Source organism: Crinia signifera, chromosome 1, assembly GCF_055691185.1.
Source record: "Crinia signifera chromosome 1, ASM5569118v1, whole genome shotgun sequence".
NCBI lineage: Eukaryota > Metazoa > Chordata > Amphibia > Anura > Myobatrachidae > Crinia > Crinia signifera.
The window spans coordinates 214991603-215012545 of NC_139217.1; the positions used below are offsets into that span (position 1 = coordinate 214991603).

General features: G+C 42.7%; 1 protein-coding gene across 4 annotated transcripts in view; it reads right to left on the bottom strand.

Moving 5' to 3' along the window:
• The window catches only part of NFIC (nuclear factor I C), a 170277-nt gene that overhangs the window by 18613 nt on the left and 130721 nt on the right, over positions 1–20943 (bottom strand). For 3 of the 4 annotated variants that reach the window (XM_083179245.1, XM_083179247.1, XM_083179244.1), the window contains one exon: positions 9951–11264. The exons of the other annotated variant lie outside the window; for it this stretch is intronic. In XM_083179245.1, coding sequence (XP_083035371.1) covers positions 11175–11264 — 90 coding nt within the window. In that variant the 3' untranslated portion in view covers positions 9951–11174. Of the gene's footprint in view, positions 1–9950; positions 11265–20943 lie in introns of those variants that run through there. 4 annotated transcript variants of the gene reach the window in all.

A 20943-nucleotide genomic window follows, 5' to 3' on the forward strand; every position in this document is an offset into this window, starting at 1 on the left:
GCCCCTGGTGCTGGTGAGCCTGTGTTCTCCTCAGTGTCCAAATTGCAATATATATAGCAATGAAAGCGGCACTCTTAGAACTTTGCATGACGAAAAAAACTTACTCCAGTGTGTGTTCTACGTTTCGGTTTAATGAACTAAACCGTCATCATTCCTGATGACGGTTTAGTTCATTAAACCGAAACATAGAACACACCCTGGAGTAAGTGTTTTTCTCCATGCAAAGTCCTAAGAGTGACGCTTTCATTCCTTTATATCTACTACGGCTTTGAATGCCCCTGTTGCCGCCCCTGGACCTCCAAGTCCGGAGCGAATAGCTTGGCGAGTGTGAAACTCGCCAAAGCGATTCGCTCCTGGGGTTTGCACATGTTCATATTCACACATGCCTCTGTGCAGACCCAAAACATCAAGAAAGGGGCTGAATTTGGACCAGTACTAACGGCCCCTAACTGCTTTATTCTGGATACATTCCTCAGATTAAATAATGAGGACTTGATTGTGGCTGACACCTGATGTTTAAGTGTCAAACCACTGTCCCAGACAACAAAATTCCTTCATTATCAGTGTATTGTAAAGCTTAAGTCCATTTGGTTGACTATGCTGCACTCTTGTTATTTGATCTGTCATAAGGACCTTAGGATTCAGTTGAAGCCAACTGTCATCTACTCCTTGAGCTTAGATAGAAAGCCATTTATGGTTTTTATTGGGCTCTTAGTACATCAAGCAAAGGAAAGGTATTGTTGAGTATCATCTGTATAGCAAAAGTAGACTGGGCCGTGATGTTAGATTATTTCGGTGGTAGCATGGATACTGCAAAAAAAAAAAAAAATATTCTAGATAGTATAGAAATCTGTGGAAGGCCACAAGACAGCTGCACTAGCGATGAGGAGTATACTCCAAAATAAACTCTCTGTGACCTGCCTGTGAGAATGATTTAAACCAGCTAAGGACTGTGTCATTCAGACCAATAACATATTTCAGGCCCTCAATTAGAATCCTCTGGTCTATGGTATAAAGTCCTGCAGAGAGATCCAGAGGGATTAAGATTAAACAGTAAACTTTGTCTCTTGCCATCAGATACCAGGCTTGTTTCAGTGCTAGGTCTTCTCCTGAATACTGACTGGAATGGATCATAAATATGTATTATCAGGTGGGTTTTCAGTTGAGTTGCAACCACTTTCTCTCTCACATATCCTAGAAAAGAAATGTTTGATACCGGTCTCAGTGGCGTAAGTTTATAAGAGATGCCCGGAGGCAGAAGTGTGATGTTGCCCCTCCCCCCACATGCACACACACATACTGTATACACACACACACAGCCACACACATATAAACACAGCCACATGTATACACACTGCCACACACATCACATGTATACACAGACAGTAGCTACAGCACATATGCACATAAACCCACACGTAAACAAACACACACAAACACATGTATACACACAGCTACATATGCACATACACCCACATGTATACACACAGCAACATACAACCACACACACATATGTATACACACAACCACACACACATGTACACACACACACACACACATACATATGTATACACACAGCCACACACACCTCTGTAAACACACAGCCATATATGCACACATAGCAACAAATGCACATAAACATAGCCCTATATAGATACACACACACACACACACACACACACACAATGCACATAAATAGTTTAACAAACACTATAAAAGAGGCATACCTTCCATAGCATGAACAGAAGATCGTGGGCGGTGAAAAGCTGGACGGGTTGCAAGGCTGTCAGGAGGAGACAGGGGCTCTGTGTGTGACAGGAAGTCCCGTCTCCTCCTCTAACTGAGCTCCTGGAGCAGCGCTGCTCTCATAGACTCATACAATATTCTGTCTGGTGCGCAGGGGCTGGACGCTGGAGTTCAGAGGCAATGGATGTCAGCCGGGTGTCCCCTTCAAACGTGGCGCCCGGTGGCAAATGACTCCATTGCCTCCGAGACTTCCGCCACTGACCGGTCTGTAGTTGGTCGAGCAGTCAGGATCTAAAGTAGGTTTTCTAAGAACAGGTCTTACAATTGCTTCTTTTAGTGGTTCAGAGAAATGCCTAACTACAAAGAGCATTGAATTATGCAAATGCAGGGACAATTATGTCCATACACTTATTAAAAGCTTGGTTGAGGTAGGGTCCAGATCACAGGTGGTAAGACACAGAATTTGGTAATTCCATCAATATCTTTTACATTTATTGGGTCCATATGAAGACAGGTGGCTTACTTTGGGGATTCCTGCCCAGAAGGAGGATACTTTATCTACTGTACATAGATGTTTGCAATAAATAAAGATGTTACCTTTATTGTAAAATTGGGACCACAATTTGTATAGTTTCAAAAAAAGATAAAATATGCAGGTAAGCAAAATCATACTTACCAAGTGTATATCCATGTTACCAGTGAAAAGCATTCCACTTGTTGTGGCTAGAACATTGGAATCAGACCCAACATTAAAAAGCCAAGTAGTGTAGAGAAACCATTATATGTAGATGAAAGGTTTCTGTAATAAAGCTAGATGGTAAGGCCAGTAAGGGCAACCCCTTCATTTTGTTTGAGTATATTTTGCAATGATGGAAAAATCCGGACACCAATTGTTTGTCAAAACTTTAATTGATCAATTAACGCTATGAACCAATCGTTGGTTACGTTTATGTCCAGCTATTTTTTCTTGCTTCTGCTGAGCCCACAGATAAATACTGCAATGAAAATATTGTAGGAGCTTTTGTTCCCTTTAAAGTTGCAAAACACTACAGATATAGAAAATGTAGTAGGGTCTAGAAGTCAAATAGGGACATTTAATAGCTTGCAGTACGTTCTAAAAACCTATAGATGGTGCACTTTGCATTCATTTGCATCAGTTAAAAAAATGAACAATAATAATGTTACCAAGATTTTCCTACCAGGAAATTTATCCCAGAATGCTTATTTTGTCATGCTTGAATTAACATAATTATCCGAAATATGATCCTACAACTGTTTAATGTATTTGGCAATTCATATAAAGCAAAAGGTGATAATTATTATTAACTGACAAAAAAAAAACATCATATGCGTGGGTATTCAGGTTTTATATCTCAAAAGCATAGACTTCATTGTGTTACATACAATACTGTATTCTTTAACAAGAATAAAAGGATACTTACAGAACCAGGCATGTTCAACTGCAGCCCAGTGTTTGGCTTCAACCCAGTAAATTATTTGTTGAGGTCCCCATATTCCCCCCATATTGTTGTCATGGGAGACATTGGGTAACTACTATGCTGTAAACAATACACTACTGTATATATGTATTCTATTTTAAACCTAAACTACATGATTTTAAATATACAGCTTATAAACCATCTTTTATAATAGTTATATATAATGAAAGATGGTTTATAAGCTGTATACTTATAAAATCATGTAGTCATGTTTATATATATATATACATACATATATACACACACACACACTTACTAAAGCTCAAAGATTTGGGGTCACATTAAAGAAAAGCATGTTTGTTTTTTTTTTTCAATGAAGATAACATTAAATTAATCAGAAATACACTCTATTATTTTAATGTGGTACATAACTATACTAGCTGTCTGGTTTTAAAGTAATATTTACAAAGGTGTACAGAGGTCCATATCCAGCAACCATCACTCCAGTGTTCTAATGGTACATTTATGTTTGCTAATCGCTTTAGAAGACTAATGTATGATTAGAAATAAGCAATTGACTGTCCAACAGTCCTTTGCAAGGATGATGAAGGGTACACAGTCACTAGGTCAACAAGAGGAAGGTCGACATGCATTAGGTCGACCATTGAAGGTTGACATGCATGACAGTCAACATGTTTGAAAGTCAACATGGGGTTAGGTTAACAGGGTCATTAGATGGACACAAGCATTAGGTCAACATAGGCTAGGTCGACAGTGAAAAGGTCGACATCGGGTTTAAAAAAAAATTGAGCCGACATGCGTTATTTCATGTCCTACCAGGCACCGAGCCCAAAGCATGGTGAGAGAAACTGTAGGACATCATCGCACAATAGCTTACCCCACTTAGACACTCCTGGGGATTTTGTGATTTCTGACACCAGCAATATTGTACGGGCATTACATCTGGGCAAATTCCAGCACGTTCCATGTTTTGCTCATGCAAAACATTTGGTGGTACAAAATTCTTCGAAAAATGACAGGGGCATGCAGGAGAAAATCGGCCGATTTTTTGCAGATTTTCGGCCATTTCCTGCCGATTTGCATGCTATTCCATCCTTGCACACCCCCAGGTACTTGTTTCCTAGCACGGTGCCCATCGCATACCATGGCATAACATATGCGATGGTATTCGATGGTATGCGATGCGATTTTCAGGAAAATGCACCATATTGTACAATTAAATATCGCATAGCATTGCATGCCAGCAAGTGGCATGCGATGCGATTCGCAATGTTAAATGCACCCCCATTGTCAACACCACCCCCACTATCAACGCCAACTCGAAGCGTGGCGCGGCGGTACGTGTCCTCCAACCTTTTCATACCCCCACTATCCACATCGGCATGGAGTTGATTTTAGATAGTGTGGCGAGTGCAGCGAGCACCGAGCCCGAAGCGTGGTGAGCGCAGCGTGCCCCGCGAGGGGACGCGGATTACTTTACATGTATTCCGCGTCCGCTCGCCATGCTTCGGGCACGGTGGCTCGCTGCGCTCTCCACACTATCTAAAATCAACTCCATTTAACATTGTAAGCACCCACATGCATCGCATGGCATGCATCGCATGCCGCTATATTGCATGCGATGCGATGCACTACGATGGAAATCGGGGGTGTGCAAGGTGTGCAATGATGGAACAGCATGCAAATCGGCCGGAAAACGCGGAAAATCGCATCCGATTTTTGCATGCGATTTGCGGCCGATTTCGCAGGCGCCCTGTATTATGTGCTCTTTTGGGCCTAGTATTGAAAACTGCCATCCTGACAGCCACTGCAGTGCCACTCCTAAATGGGCACCGTTAGAGTGTATTGCGTCCCCTTGCATGCCGAGCACCGGCCCACTATTCTATTCTCCCTCCACGCCCTAGTGGATGGTAGGGCATGAAATACTGCCTGCCTGTACATGATGCAAAAAAAACAAGAAAAACTCATGTCAACCTTGCCATTGTCAACCTAATGCTTTTGTCGACCTTCCAACCCTGTTGACCTTAGCCATGTTGGTATATTTCATGTGTTGACATAAGCCCTGTTGACCTCCTTCAGTGATCGTCCCAATGCATGTAGACCTAATGGGGGAAATTTACTAAAGGAAATTTGTAAAAAAATAGGTGTATTTGTATCCAGAAATACACTTATTTTTGACATTTACTATCCCGAAAATACGGCAATTCGTAGTCGTATTGATGTGCTATCAATACGAATACGAATTGCCGTATTTTTGGGATAGTAAATGTCAAAAATAAGTGTATTTCTGGATACAAATACACCTATTTTTTACAAATTTCCTTTAGTAAATTTCCCATATGTCTCAACCTAATGACCATATACCACATTCATACCCGTATGATTGTTAGTAAATTTCCCCCATAGATATAAACAGACACACACATACTTATTTATTCATTTGATTGGGCACTAGAAAGTTTGACAGTGTGGAGGGGCTCAGGCCATTAGAAAATTATACAGAAGGTGGAGTGCTGGGTATACATACACCCCTTTGTCAAGGTGTATAGTTGAATCACTATACACTATCATTATTTAAACACAATATACAGTTTATTTATATCACATTACAAATAAAATTACATTAAATTCCATACAATAAAATTATATTGCTTAAAATATAGGCCTAATCTCAACTTAATGAAAATAATATTACTAAAAAACAGTGGGATGGCCACCAGATTTTGTTAATTTTATGTTAGCCCAGGTTTTCAAATCTGTCTCACAATTAGAAGTGAATCACATTCCTTTAGGAAAAGGCTTGGTTTTGCCCAGTTCTAATGCAGAGTACCAATTAGTTTTTCACTGTGGGAGAGTAGATAGTTGGGATCCTAGGGACTGTGGTGCCCACGAACATTACGCTATAGCAGGGCTGGGCAACACCAGCCCTCCAGATGTTGATGAACTACACATCCCAGGATGCTTTGCATTAGTTTTGCTATGTGGCCATGCTCAAACTGATGCAAGGCATGCTGGAATGTGTAGTTCATCAACATCTGGAGGGCCGGTGTTGCCCAGCCCTGCTCTATAGGGACACCTAGTTCTAGCCCTCCATACAGCATATCTCCTATAAACACACTGAGGAGAAGTGCTCTGGAGCTATTACTGGGAACCTGCTATCTTGATAAAATCATATTGGCAAATTTCATATTCACTCAGTGTCATCGTCTTATCAATACCAAGCCAGCCAAAAATAATTTCTGTCCAGCAGAGTCGTGTGTATTACATATCAAGTACACATTTCTACTCTCCTAAAGTGGAACTTTGCATTAGAACCTGGGCCCTTATTCTGATCGGTGCGGAAATATCCGCGTGCGTTTGTGCCGCCGATGTTTTGTGTCTGCGCATGTGCAGAGGCGTCTCTGCGCATGTGCGAGCGGGGCGTACGTCCAAATCCCGCATGAAATGTGAACACTCCGAACAGGGGGTGGAGAGGGGCGTGAAGGGCTATTTGGGCTCATTACCATATGCATACGCCCCGCGTTTCATGGGCGTTCCCATGCAAACGCTGGGCGTACGTATGGTAATGCGGCCGTGACGCACGTGTAGGGGGCGGACATATGACATCGATGTCAGCTGCCCGCCCAGATCCCTGCTTTTGCACGGAAAAATGTCTGTGTGGTCTGAGGTTGCGGGAGCTGGTGGAGCACTCGGTCCTGCAATCTGCGACCATCGAATGATGGGGGAGGTTCCCTGAGATGGAGGAGGCGTATTCCGTGAAAAATACACGTGTGGTCCGTTCGGCCAGCTTCTTACCGCGTACGGACGGAGTTGGCGATCCGTATGGAAGGCGGGGTTTCGCACGCACGGTCTTGGCCGCATATTCTTATCCGGCCGCACCGATCAGAATAAGGGCCCTGGAAACACCAAGCCTTTTCCTAAAGGAATCTGACAGCTGAAATTCATTTAAGTGAGATTAGGCCTATATTTTAAGCAACATCATTTTATTGTATTGAATTTAATTTTTGAATTTAATGTAATTTTTTTGTAATATGATATTTAAATAATCTTTATATTCTGTTTAATAATGTGTCATATGCGCTCTCTATAAAAAAAAATTAATTTGTTTATTTCTGGCTAATATTGAGTGACACAGAGGTCCTCATTGAGATCAGCAACTGACACTTAATACCTATGTATCAAATTCTCCTTCACAGAAGTTAAGGTAGCCATACATCAGAACCATTTCAGGCCCCAATGCATGATTTTGACAGCTCGTACGATGCATTGTGTGTGTGTTTTTGTACAAATTGAGAGGTGTTTTGGTACGATTACGGTCGTGAGATGAATCATATAATCTTATGTACTACACACATGAACTGAAGGATGAGTATGCTGGGAGTTGCAGATATTACTATAGATCTAGTAGCGTATCTGGAGAGGGTGCAGGGGATGCAACTGCTATGGGGCCTGGGGATGTGGCCCAAAGTCCTGCAAGCAATCCCCTGTACCCTGTTATTTTACTGTTCCTTTAAAATAGAAGTGCCTCTGCTGGTTTGTAGTGACTGAACATGGGAGGAAGGGTGGAGATGCTTCCTTGAAGGCGCTGGTGAAGGGAGGGGGAAGAGGAGCCCCTGCCGCTGTATGGATCCGCTCTATAGCAGATGGGGAGGAGACCTGCTGTAGCCAGGAGCTGCTCTGTGTGGTGCGAGGGAGTGGAAGTAGCTGGGGGAGGGACGGGGGAGGGAGGAGCCACTGTCACTCAGTAATCACTCCGTAGCGACGGTGAAGGAGGGGACACACTGCTGCTCTAGCCAGGAGTTGCTCTGTGACGGGCCCGGGGTGGAACAGAGGACCACTGCTGCTGCCCGGAGCTGCTATGAGGTGGTGGTGGGGATAGGGAAGAGGGCCTGCTGCTGCTGTAAGGAGCTGCTCCCTGGCTGTTGGACTACAGACACGTAATGGTGAGCACTACCCAGCCATCTGTTTGTCAGTCTGTCCCGCCATATGGTGCTCTGTCCTTCCATCTAAGCCCCTCCTTCCATTGTTTATGCCCCCAGTCCATCCTTCATTTTGTCCCCTTATATGGTTCTCTATCCTTCCATCTACATCCCCCTCCTGTATATCCATCTGTTTTCTCTCACTCCTGATAGCACACCTTTCTTACTCCTCCACCCATTCTCTTGCTCCTCTCTCTCATTCCCTCTTTTTCTCCCTGACCACTCTTCTCTCACTCTCATTCTCACTCTACTTTTTTCTCTCTCTCTTTCCACGTCACCCTCTTTGTCTATCACTCCCCTTACTCTTTTCTTCTCCCCCCCCTAAGGGGCATTTTATTGACAGTGGTGGGGGGCCCTTTCAACATTTTGCTATGGGGCCCACACAATTCTAATTATGCCCCTGGATAGATCTTATTTGAAATTACACACATAAGATCTATTGTGTATCTGGGAAGCTGCCGGAGAGTTCAAGGGAAATGGTGACCTCGGATTGTGGTCGTTCTGATGTATGGCTAGCTTTAGACTAGTGTTACTAGCTTTCAGCACACAAGGGCTTATGTACTTGCAAAGAGTTTAAGATACTAAAGTTTCCGCTGGATAGCTATCATTATGCCTTCAAGCATTAGATCTGCATGCTTAATTATAGGTTTGCTGTCTAGGGGAAGTGTAAGACTTCAATATGTGGACCATGAATAAAAACCTATAGATAAAAGGGTAGTAGTGTAGCAGGTGTAAGTGCAAGGCAGGAGGCAGTTGTCGACACCAGGACCTAACTGTAGCTTTCACCTTGTTGTCAAAGATGAAAGAGCACTTTAAGGGTCAACATTTCAACTCTGATCACGAGTTGAAAGATGCTGTCCGGTCCTGTTGTCGACAACATCCACCAGCTTTCTTCTCCAACGGGTTTGCCCGACTCATCAAGCTTTGGCGTACATGCGTGGAAAGGGATCAGGACTAAGTTGAAAAGTGAATAGTGCATTACATACAGGATAAACTTAGTTGAGTTATCATGTACAAAAAAGGTGTTCAAATGCGTTCACAAATAAAAAACCTCTAAGCATGGAGGTATTATTTTCAATCCAGCCTTATATATATATATACATACATACACTATCAACATAAAGCAGAGAGGGGGCGCTTCATGGAGTGTAAAAGGTTTTTACAGCAAAGAAAAAGTATGTGCTCTGAGATGCTCGTAACAAGTAAACAATCACTGTGAGCTGGTTAGCACATGGTATTAGAAGACCAATACCATGCCGATAACTATCATAAAGAGCTGAGGTGTGCAGGAACAGAGGCAGCTGGAGGACACTGGTATACAGACACAATAGACGTCGGCTATTTTCCCTCGTGGGGGTCCACGACCCCCATAGAGGGAGAATAGAATAGGTGGCTAGCGTAGCGTAGCGAGCCACCGTGCCCGCAGCCTGGCGAGCACAGCGAACCCGCAAGGGGCTTAGTTGCGCTCACCATGCTGTCTGGGTCCAGCCAGTTGGGATCTCGACGTCGCCTAATGACTGTCGGACCCCTGTACCACACCCGTCAATAGGCCATGATTAGTCCTAACCTTGAAATATTGAGAGTGTTAACTGGATTGTTTGGTGCTATGCAGAGGGGAGCAGCTCACACACCACTTATAGCTTTATAAGTGGTGTGTGAGCTGGACATAATTTGTGGTAGTGTAATACATGTATTTTTTGTAGTGTGTGTGTTCTAAACTGGCCTCTAAACTATTTTTTATCCCAAATATCAAATGGATCGATCAAAGATTTGGATGTGCATGCGCAGCAAACATACAACATTTCATTTTTACATATTATTATATACAGACAGTACATAAACATGTTTTGTGTATTGCACCCACTGAGCTGACACTCTAGGGAAGGCATGTCTAAACTGTGGCCCTCCAGCTGTTTGAAACCACACACCCCAGCATGCCTTGCCATAGTTTTAGCATTCCCTAATAGCAAAAGCTGTGGCAAGGCATGATGGGACTTGTAGTTTCAGGATACTGACCACAATCTATCATTCTGAACCATTACCCGACCTTTTTTAGCTTAAGCAAAATTGCTTAGCAAAATCGCAACAGCTGGAGGGCCATAGTTTGGACATGCCTGCTCTAGGGGGTAAGTTTAGTAAAGCTTATATAAATGAAAAGAGCTATTTTGTTGACCATAACAACCAATCTGATTTTGTCAACCTTTTTTGTTAAATGCAATAGAGAAATGATAAACATACTGTAATCTAATTGGTTGCTATGGCCAACATCACCTCTTCATTTTTAGAAGCTTTAGGTGCATGGTTCCCTTTGCCTAAATAGAAAAGTAAGGCTCTAAATCATGAGAGCAGTTTCACCTGCTATATGAGTATAGATTTGCCTCTGAATATTTGTATTGCCTTTCTATGGAACAACACAGTGACAGTTACTGCAACACTTCAACAAGAATGGATTATATTTCTCTATTGTCATTTTCATATTCAAAACAATGCGTAATAGATCTGAATACTTTTCTTGAGCTTGAGTCACAATATTTTGCCTTGCAGTATAATGTGTACCTTTTGCTTACACACACAATGAGGCAGCCATTTTTTTTGTTGTAATAAATTTTTATCAGCAGTCTATTTCTGGGAAGTAGTGTTCGGTGAGGCGTAATGTACAAAGTCCCTCACCAATGACACTAATTATAAAATAATCTGTATTTTTTATGAGTACATGATCAGCATATGGAATGTCAGATATGTTTTGCAGCAGGTTCTTAAACATGCTTCTGCTACACCATGTATAGAAAATAGGACAGGGTTTGATATAACTGATCCTGTTGCTATTACACTTTTGTATCACATATACAGTATCTAGCATGGATAAAATAAGATTTTCCTCTGTGCAAATTAGATACATTGAAACATTCTGAGTCTCTTTTTATGCCTGTTGCTGCTTTAGGTGCAGGGACTTGAAGGCATAGAACGGGATTCATCGTGCAAGTCATCATCATGTGATGGTTGGAGAAAGTTCATCAGCAGCGCATGGAGCTATTGGTCCTTCTCCTCCCAAGAGTATGCGATCTGGGGATGCTGGAACCTGAATGCATTAAGTAAACAAGTTCTAAAGATGCTCAGTTTTTGACCCATCCAGAATTTTTGTCAAATGAATAAAATCCTTGATAAAGCAAATCTCTATAGACAACAATGTGGCCTTCCCTCCAGGTGATGTCCACTCATGAGCTTTATCATCAATATTTGTATTTCAGTCTATGAATGCTTCAAATGAGTGTACAGCCATCAGAGGCACCTGAACACCACTGCTTTCTGATTTCATTTTACCTGCATAGGTGGGGTACTGAATTTATTAACAAAAATAAAGAGTCTGTATGGCATACTTCACTCTTTCAACATCATTGTTTGGGTACTTCTAATTTTGTCAATTTAAACATAACCAGTGATAAGGTGGGCAATGTACATAGTATTAACTAGAGCAGTTAGATGAGGTAACACACACTATGAGAAAACATTACTAAAATAAAAAATTAAATACATTTGGTAAAACGGCACTTAATTGACCTGGTGCTTTTCTTTCCTAATAAACAGCTACAGATGTTGCCGCGCTCATCGTTGCCGGATTGACACCGCTTGTTTGTGCCAGGAGCGCCAAATTCGCACCAGCAGCACATAATAACCACACTGGGATATCGCAGCTCAGTGTGTTTGTATGAGCCGCAGGACTGAATTAGACATACGTGTGTATGGCATTGGCATCTTGCCGATCGCCACAGGAGTTGCACATGGTGATTGATGCAGTAATGATGAGTGTGGCTACATCTGTATGTTATATCTGTGTATGCCATTGGCCTTTACTTATATTTTAATAGTATAAGGGCCAAAGACGTAACTAGGGTGATGCAGATTATGTAACTACACATAATGCCACAGGGCAGATGCTGTTGACAGCAATTGTATTTTAATTACTTTGAACAGTAGCTTCCCTCCCATTTTTGAAGCCATCTCCTGACAACCCCTAAATCCTACCTCCACCCATACCTTGTTAATAACCATAAAATGTTATGAAAGCAACTTAAAAGCCCCTTATTATATTTTAAGGCAATGGTATTCGAACCCACCACCTGTGGCATTACAGTCAGGAACAAGAAAAAGGGTTTTTATGCGCCAGTCGCACAAGACAAGTGAATTTTTATAAATGTACGGGAACCCCTATTACATAACTGATTTATTACTGGAACTCGTTCCTGAATAGTAACAAGTATATGTAGGGGGTGCTACCACAGGACACTGATAGAGACAATTATTGTTAAGAAAGGAAAGGATGTCACTGGAGTGGTGCACTAAGTAGAAAGAAAAACTAAACACTTAAAAAGTAACTTTTAATGAGAATAGCTGATAAAATGTTGCGAAATATAGACTAAAATAAAACATGTAAGACACAGACAGTGTGGTTAAAAGGATACCAAATCCTCGCACAGTGTTCCCCACTGATCAGCCGTCCTCTTATGTTTATTAATTCTCCTAGTTTAAATTGGTGCGCGTTTGTTTATATATATATACACAGATTTAATTTTATCACAAGTCTCACAAGTGCAATGTGTACACGGGAATCTCAGTCATAGATTTCTGTATATAATTGCGACAATGCAGTTACAAATGTGTGTGGTAGGTGTTTCACATATGCAGAGCAGGGAATACAGCTCGGAGCCAGAGGTACAAGGCAACGTGAACGTATTTCTCTGACGCTGGCAGGGTTCAGATTTAGGCAGTCCAATCCAAACGCTGGCTATTATGTCAGCGCTGGGGTTCCCGGCTATCTGCTGAGACCCGCCGCTACTGCTTGTCGAGGGGGTGTCTGGAGCGTACCGGACTGTCAAATGCTGACGCTGCCGGTCAGACACTGCCCTGTCAGGAGCTGCGATGAGTGGCGCCACCACACCGCTTCTAGAGCTCCACAGACTCACTGGAGAGTGACGTCCGTTCAAAGGTTCGCACCAATTAAGCTAGACATATACGAAATACATTTCAAGAGGGGAAGGGAGGCAGGGGGTTTACACTGCGGATGCAGTCGGTCTGCGTACGCTTCGCAGTTAAGCTTCGTAGGACCAACCTGACATAGGTACGGAAGCCTACTTATACCAATTCATTCATGCATATTCATTGGGGCATGTCTGTGGGCGTGTGGTAATTGGATACGCCCATAAGTTAATGGTATGGAGATAAGCGCTATATCACATATATGTATATTGGGTTCACTCTCGGATGGTATATGGTGACAACAGACGTGTGATTTTATCATATGTAAGGAGCTATGGTTCTAATGCACACGGAGTAGGTCTTCTGTGAGATCGTGGGGTATGGGGACAAATGGATCCCTTTATACGGCTAAGTGCTACTCCCTAACGCTTTATAGCTAGTATAGATAAAGCACTATTACTGCCTGGTCTCGGGGGGAATAGTATTGTGCAAGCAGTGTATAAATACGCTGTTCGTGGTGAAGAAGTGGATGGGACATACACTTTGCGGTTTTGAATTGTTCCCTTCATGCGATATCGTATCGTGTGTATGGAATATAAGTCAATGGGTTATTTTCCCTATAATACATATAAAGAGATGTTGATACTGTTGTTTTGTGGAACAATTTCTAGCCTAATGCTAGTGTTTATTCATTATCAAAAGCGTGTGAATGATTATAGTAAGTTCGAAGGGAAAAATCCGTCGGGAGGAGAATTCCCCTGTCCATATTCAATGCATGCTTAATGGTCCCCATAGTCGACACGAGGCCTCATCAATAGTTCGTTAAGATGTTAGATCTCACTAAATTGCCCAAGTCACCTGAGTGACATGTATGTCGGCATATGGAGATTAGAGAGAGCCCGTGGACCATGAAGTATGAAAAATGCGCAACAGCGCATGCGTACAGGATGACTTTACTCAAAGGTGATATGCGGGACAGATTATACGAGTTCTTATACATTGTGCAAAGTATAATATATTGGTGGTGGTCTGGGATTTTGAAACCCTTCCTACAGTGTGTATGGAACAGAAGCTCGCTGGTATTGACAATCTTTTAATCAAAAAGAATGTATATTAATTACATTGATATTAGTTGAGCGGTAAAGAGGTGCTGAAGAGTGCAGTAAGTTTCATGTGAAACAGGTATCCTATCAGGGAAGTTTAATGCTGTTATTCCGATGAGGCCATGATCCTGATATGACTTAGGTAACCTAAGTCATATCAGGATCATGGCCTCATCGGAATAACAGCATTAAACTTCCCTGATAGGATACCTGTTTCACATGAAACTTACTGCACTCTTCAGCACCTCTTTACCGCTCAACTAATATCAATGTAATTAATATACATTCTTTTTGATTAAAAGATTGTCAATACCAGCGAGCTTCTGTTCCATACACACTGTAGGAAGGGTTTCAAAATCCCAGACCACCACCAATATATTATACTTTGCACAATGTATAAGAACTCGTATAATCTGTCCCGCATATCACCTTTGAGTAAAGTCATCCTGTACGCATGCGCTGTTGCGCATTTTTCATACTTCATGGTCCACGGGCTCTCTCTAATCTCCATATGCCGACATACATGTCACTCAGGTGACTTGGGCAATTTAGTGAGATCTAACATCTTAACGAACTATTGATGAGGCCTCGTGTCGACTATGGGGACCATTAAGCATGCATTGAATATGGACAGGGGAATTCTCCTCCCGACGGATTTTTCCCTTCGAACTTACTATAATCATTCACACGCTTTTGATAATGAATAAACACTAGCATTAGGCTAGAAATTGTTCCACAAAACAACAGTATCAACATCTCTTTATATGTATTATAGGGAAAATAACCCATTGACTTATATTCCATACACACGATACGATATCGCATGAAGGGAACAATTCAAAACCGCAAAGTGTATGTCCCATCCACTTCTTCACCACGAACAGCGTATTTATACACTGCTTGCACAATACTATTCCCCCCGAGACCAGGCAGTAATAGTGCTTTATCTATACTAGCTATAAAGCGTTAGGGAGTAGCACTTAGCCGTATAAAGGGATCCATTTGTCCCCATACCCCACGATCTCACAGAAGACCTACTCCGTGTGCATTAGAACCATAGCTCCTTACATATGATAAAATCACACGTCTGTTGTCACCATATACCATCCGAGAGTGAACCCAATATACATATATGTGATATAGCGCTTATCTCCATACCATTAACTTATGGGCGTATCCAATTACCACACGCCCACAGACATGCCCCAATGAATATGCATGAATGAATTGGTATAAGTAGGCTTCCGTACCTATGTCAGGTTGGTCCTACGAAGCTTAACTGCGAAGCGTACGCAGACCGACTGCATCCGCAGTGTAAACCCCCTGCCTCCCTTCCCCTCTTGAAATGTATTTCGTATATGTCTAGCTTAATTGGTGCGAACCTTTGAACGGACGTCACTCTCCAGTGAGTCTGTGGAGCTCTAGAAGCGGTGTGGTGGCGCCACTCATCGCAGCTCCTGACAGGGCAGTGTCTGACCGGCAGCGTCAGCATTTGACAGTCCGGTACGCTCCAGACACCCCCTCGACAAGCAGTAGCGGCGGGTCTCAGCAGATAGCCGGGAACCCCAGCGCTGACATAATAGCCAGCGTTTGGATTGGACTGCCTAAATCTGAACCCTGCCAGCGTCAGAGAAATACGTTCACGTTGCCTTGTACCTCTGGCTCCGAGCTGTATTCCCTGCTCTGCATATGTGAAACACCTACCACACACATTTGTAACTGCATTGTCGCAATTATATACAGAAATCTATGACTGAGATTCCCGTGTACACATTGCACTTGTGAGACTTGTGATAAAATTAAATCTGTGTATATATATATAAACAAACGCGCACCAATTTAAACTAGGAGAATTAATAAACATAAGAGGACGGCTGATCAGTGGGGAACACTGTGCGAGGATTTGGTATCCTTTTAACCACACTGTCTGTGTCTTACATGTTTTATTTTAGTCTATATTTCGCAACATTTTATCAGCTATTCTCATTAAAAGTTACTTTTTAAGTGTTTAGTTTTTCTTTCTACTTAGTGCACCACTCCAGTGACATCCTTTCCTTTCTTAACAATAATTACAGTCAGGAACTCTATTCAATGACTGCATACTACATATATCTGCTCAGTTGCAATGCTGATTTTTTTTTTTTTTACAAAATTCAAGTAGCTTTATATAATTAGAAATCTCAAAGTTATTTTGCAGGATCAAACAGCTCAATAAGTAGGGTGTTTGACAGAAATGCAATAGGCCATACAGTAGGTTCAAATAGCAGGGCACCAAAAAGACTACGTACTGCTCTGAAATGGCTTACTTTTATGAATGACATATTTCTGTGATGCCATTGACTGAGCAATACCAAATTAAAGCTTATGGTAGATGTGCAGAATTAAATTGGTGTTGTAACTGGTTGCTTAGTTTTGATTGAATGTGGAACATAGGCAGATTCGAGGGGGGGGGGGGGCATGCCCCTTTGTAATTTCTAACACTGCTTTTTTATTGTAGCCCCATCCTCCGTGCTATACCTATGAGTGTCAGCATCTTACCCTCTGCCAGATAAAGAGAAGTAAGCAGCCGTGCAGTGGCCTCCAAGTGGCGGGTCACAACTAATAGTGCTGTGTGCTACACGGCTCTCTGCACTCGGCATCTGCTCTCCCTGCTGCTGAGTTTCCCCCTAAAGCCGGAACTCCACTGAGCTGTATTCTCTCATATCTGGTGTGGTCACGCAGAGAGTTCCGGCTGCAGAGGAAACTCAGTAGCAGGGACAGCCGACGCCATGTTGCGTAGACAGCAGCTTAGCACACGGTGCTGTTAGTGTGTGACTGGGTTAGTGTGTGACCTGGACACCCTGGATCCTAAGGAGTCTGGAGAGAAGGCAGCATATCTGCTAAATGAGCGACTTCTTGTAGTACCTAAGCGATTTATAAAAAGCGCACAAGGACACACACTGCTCATATTGAAGATATAGGCACTCAGGAACAAAGATGAAATACAGTAGTTAGCAGGGGAACATGATGGGAGAATTTAACCTCTATTGGAATGGGAATTTTAGAAGACAATAAGATGACTGATTTGAAAATAGAAAAAAAATCCTACTGCCAACAAGGTTTCTTTTCATTAATGAAACTGTTCATTTTATTCCAGTAATGCATTCACATTGCACCAGGTAATCTAGATGTGAATAATCACTATATGGTTTAAACCAGGGGTGGGGAACCTCAGGCCAGGGGGCCGTATGCGTCCCCAGTAGCCAGTCTGAGTGGCCCTCCCAGAGCCGGCCTTAGGCATAGGCAAACTAGGCAATTGCCTAGGGCATTTGGAATGCCTAGGGGCATCAGCAGCTTCTGCTGATTAAAATGATATGCAGCATTCCTATATTCTGTGTTCACAGTGTTAGCGGCTGTGCGAGTGCTGTCTGTGGGTCGGTTGGTTGTGCAATAGTGTTTGGCATACGTTTAAGGGGCATTATGTTTGTCATGTATAAATGCATTAATAATGTGCGACATATGTGTAACAGGCATTATGTGTGTCATGTGTATAAGGGCATTAATAATGTGCAACATATGTGTAATGGGTATTGTGTGTCATGTGTATAAGGGTATTAATAATGTGCAACATATGTGTAATGGGCATTGTGTGTGTCATGTGTATAAGGGCATTACTAATGTGCAACATATGTGTAATGGGCATTATGTGTGTCATGTGTATAAGGGCATTAATAATGTGCAACATGTGTAACAGGCATTATGTGTGCCATGTGTATAAGGGCATTAATAATGTGCAACATATTTGTAAGGGGCATTATGTGTAAGAAGGGCATTAATAAAGGTTGGCATAATGTGTAAGGGGCATTATGGTTATAAGGACATTAATAATGTGTGTCATGTGTAAGGGGTATTACTGTGTGGTATTATCAGGGGTGCCGAGAGAAAGGGGTATAATGTGAAGAGTAATGTATATAAGGTAAAGTGGTACTACAGTGTGATATAACTTGAATAAGGGACACCATCGCATGATATAATGTGAATAAAGTTGCACTACTGTGTGGCATAATTTGAATTGGGGGTACTATTGGGTGGCCATGCCCCTTCCCAGCAAGAACACACCCCTGTTTGGGCTGCGCACCGAATGTATGCACTGTTTCTATTCAAAATATTGCGGGTAGGAGCACCAAAATGATGACTGCTATGATGAGGGTTAATGGTGCTGGGAAAGGGGAGCAGGGTCAGAGGCGGAACTAGTGGCGGTGCTAGGGGGCACCAGCCAAAATCTTGCCTAGGGCATCATTTAGGCTAGGGCCGGCTCTGGGCCCTCCCACCCGCACGGCGGCTTTGCCGGGAGTAAAGTACAGGGGAATTCTCGCGAGAGGTTGGTAATTCTCGCGAGATTCCTCTTAATCAACAGCAGCTGGAGACTGTCAGTCCTATTCAGCAGCAGCCGCCGGAGCGTGGGAAGGCTGCAGCAGGACAATTTGTAAGATAAATTTTTACATATGGCCCCGAAGGATATTTTCCCCATACAAATGGCCCTTGACACAAAAAAGGTTCCCCACCCCTGGTTTAAACTGAGCAAAGTAGAACACACAGACAAACTGTGGATCTTCCTTACTATGAACATTGCTTTTTACTTCCCTCCCTCTTTTAATTTATCCCCCACCCATAGGAGAATCTAAGGGGTGGTCTGGGGGTGCACTGGACCACCCATTAGACATACCACCTATCTAGAAAGCGCGGACAGCTGGACAGAAAGCTGTGCGCTGCCTGGCTGCCAGACTCAGAGCAGGACAGTCCGACAGGTCCGCACTGCGGCTATTTTTAAATTTTGCGTGAAATTTCTAAATACTGTAGCAGCGCAGATCTTTCGGACTGTCCTGCTGACAGCCAGGCAGCGCACAGCTCCCTGCCTAGCTGTCACCGAGCAGGATTTCAGCTCCCCCTGGCAATGAGCATTTCAGTTCCCCTTGGCAACAAGCATTTTACTCCCCTGTGGAAACAAACATGCAATCCCCCTTGGCAATGATCATGAAACACCTTGACTATGGGCATGAGACCCCCTTGGCATTGATTATGAAGCCCCTTGCATCAAGCTCGAATCACCCGGCATCAAGCATATAACCCCTGTCATTGAGCATTGTAAACGCCACTTATGTGACATAATATGTAATGGGCATCATGGTGTGTGGCATAATGTGTAATGGGCATCATGGTGTGTGTGGCCTTATGTGTAATGGGCATTACGGTGCGTAACATAATATGTAGTAGGCATTACAGCTTGCGAAATAATGTGTATGGGCATTATGGCATGCAGAATAATGTGTAATGGGCATTATAAAGTGTGCTAAAGATTTTGACACGGTGCCTCATAAAAGGTTATTAATGACACTAGGTAATTTAGGGTTAGGAGATATACTTTGTAAGTGGATTAAAAACTGGTTGCACAATCAGTGACAGAAAGTGGTGGTAAATGGCATACATTCCAGCTGGGGTAAGGTCCAAAGTGGAGTCCCGCAAGGTTCAATATTGGGACCCACCTTGTTTAATATATTCATTAATGATATTGGAAGTGACATTCAGTAGTGAGTAAAATATTTGCGGATGACACAAAATTGTAAATGAACTCAGGAGAGGATTTGAAATCACTACAAGTGACTTAAATAAACTGGAAAGGTGGGCAGAAAGGTGTAAAATGCAGTTTAACCTTGATAAATGTAAAATAATTCATTATGGGGACAAAAATGAACATGCTATTTATAGGCTAAATTGAGTTATTATAGGGAATTCTGCTGTAGAGAAGGATTTGGGGGTCATCATAGATGAAACATTACAATTATACCACGCACCGTAATGCACCTTAACAATTTTGTAATGCCATGCCAACTTTTGTGAGGCCACACCCCTTTTTTGCAGTGCAAGGGTCCCTATAGCATGATTAGTTGGATCTGGGACCACCCATTATCATATTTCTAGATACGCCAGTGCCCCCACCTCTCTTTCTCTCACTTTCTTGTCCTACCTTCCTCAAACCCTTCACTTTCTCTTCCCCCTTTCCCCCTCTTTCACAAACACTGCTTTCTCTGTCTATACCTCCCACCAACTTCCCCTTCTCTTTTCCCCTCCTTTTATTTTTATGTTATAGCCCCTTGTTTCTTTTTCTGCCTATCTCCATCACTAATATTTTCCTTTCATATTCAAGTGAATCCTTCCAGCCCAATTTACCCCCTTAACTCCTTTGGTCAAAGACCACAGCTAGCCTCTGCCTTTCCCCCTCTGCTTTTTCCTTTCACCCACTTTAGTCCATCTGCCTCTCACTGTTATGCTCTTCCTATTACCCACTGCTACTCACTGTTACCCAGGCTATCAAGCACCTCTTCTCTGTCACCTCCTACTTGTAACCCTTTCTTTCCTCCTCACCCATTGCTTATCCTTGTCATCCCCTTCGTCCCACTGTCACCCACTATCCTGTCTTTTGTAGTGAGGCCACATCACACTACAAAGGGCGTGAATCAACTAACCATCCCCCTTCACCTATCATGGTGCCCCCCTGTTCTTTTCTTCTGGATCCACTCGTGTGGCAAAACTTCCAAAAGTCTATCACAATGCTTCACCCTTGAGCTCTTCGAAAATGAGTCGGTCAACTATGCCTGTGCACCTGCTGGGTGACCTGGAACATGTGACTTGCCGGGTGGTCTG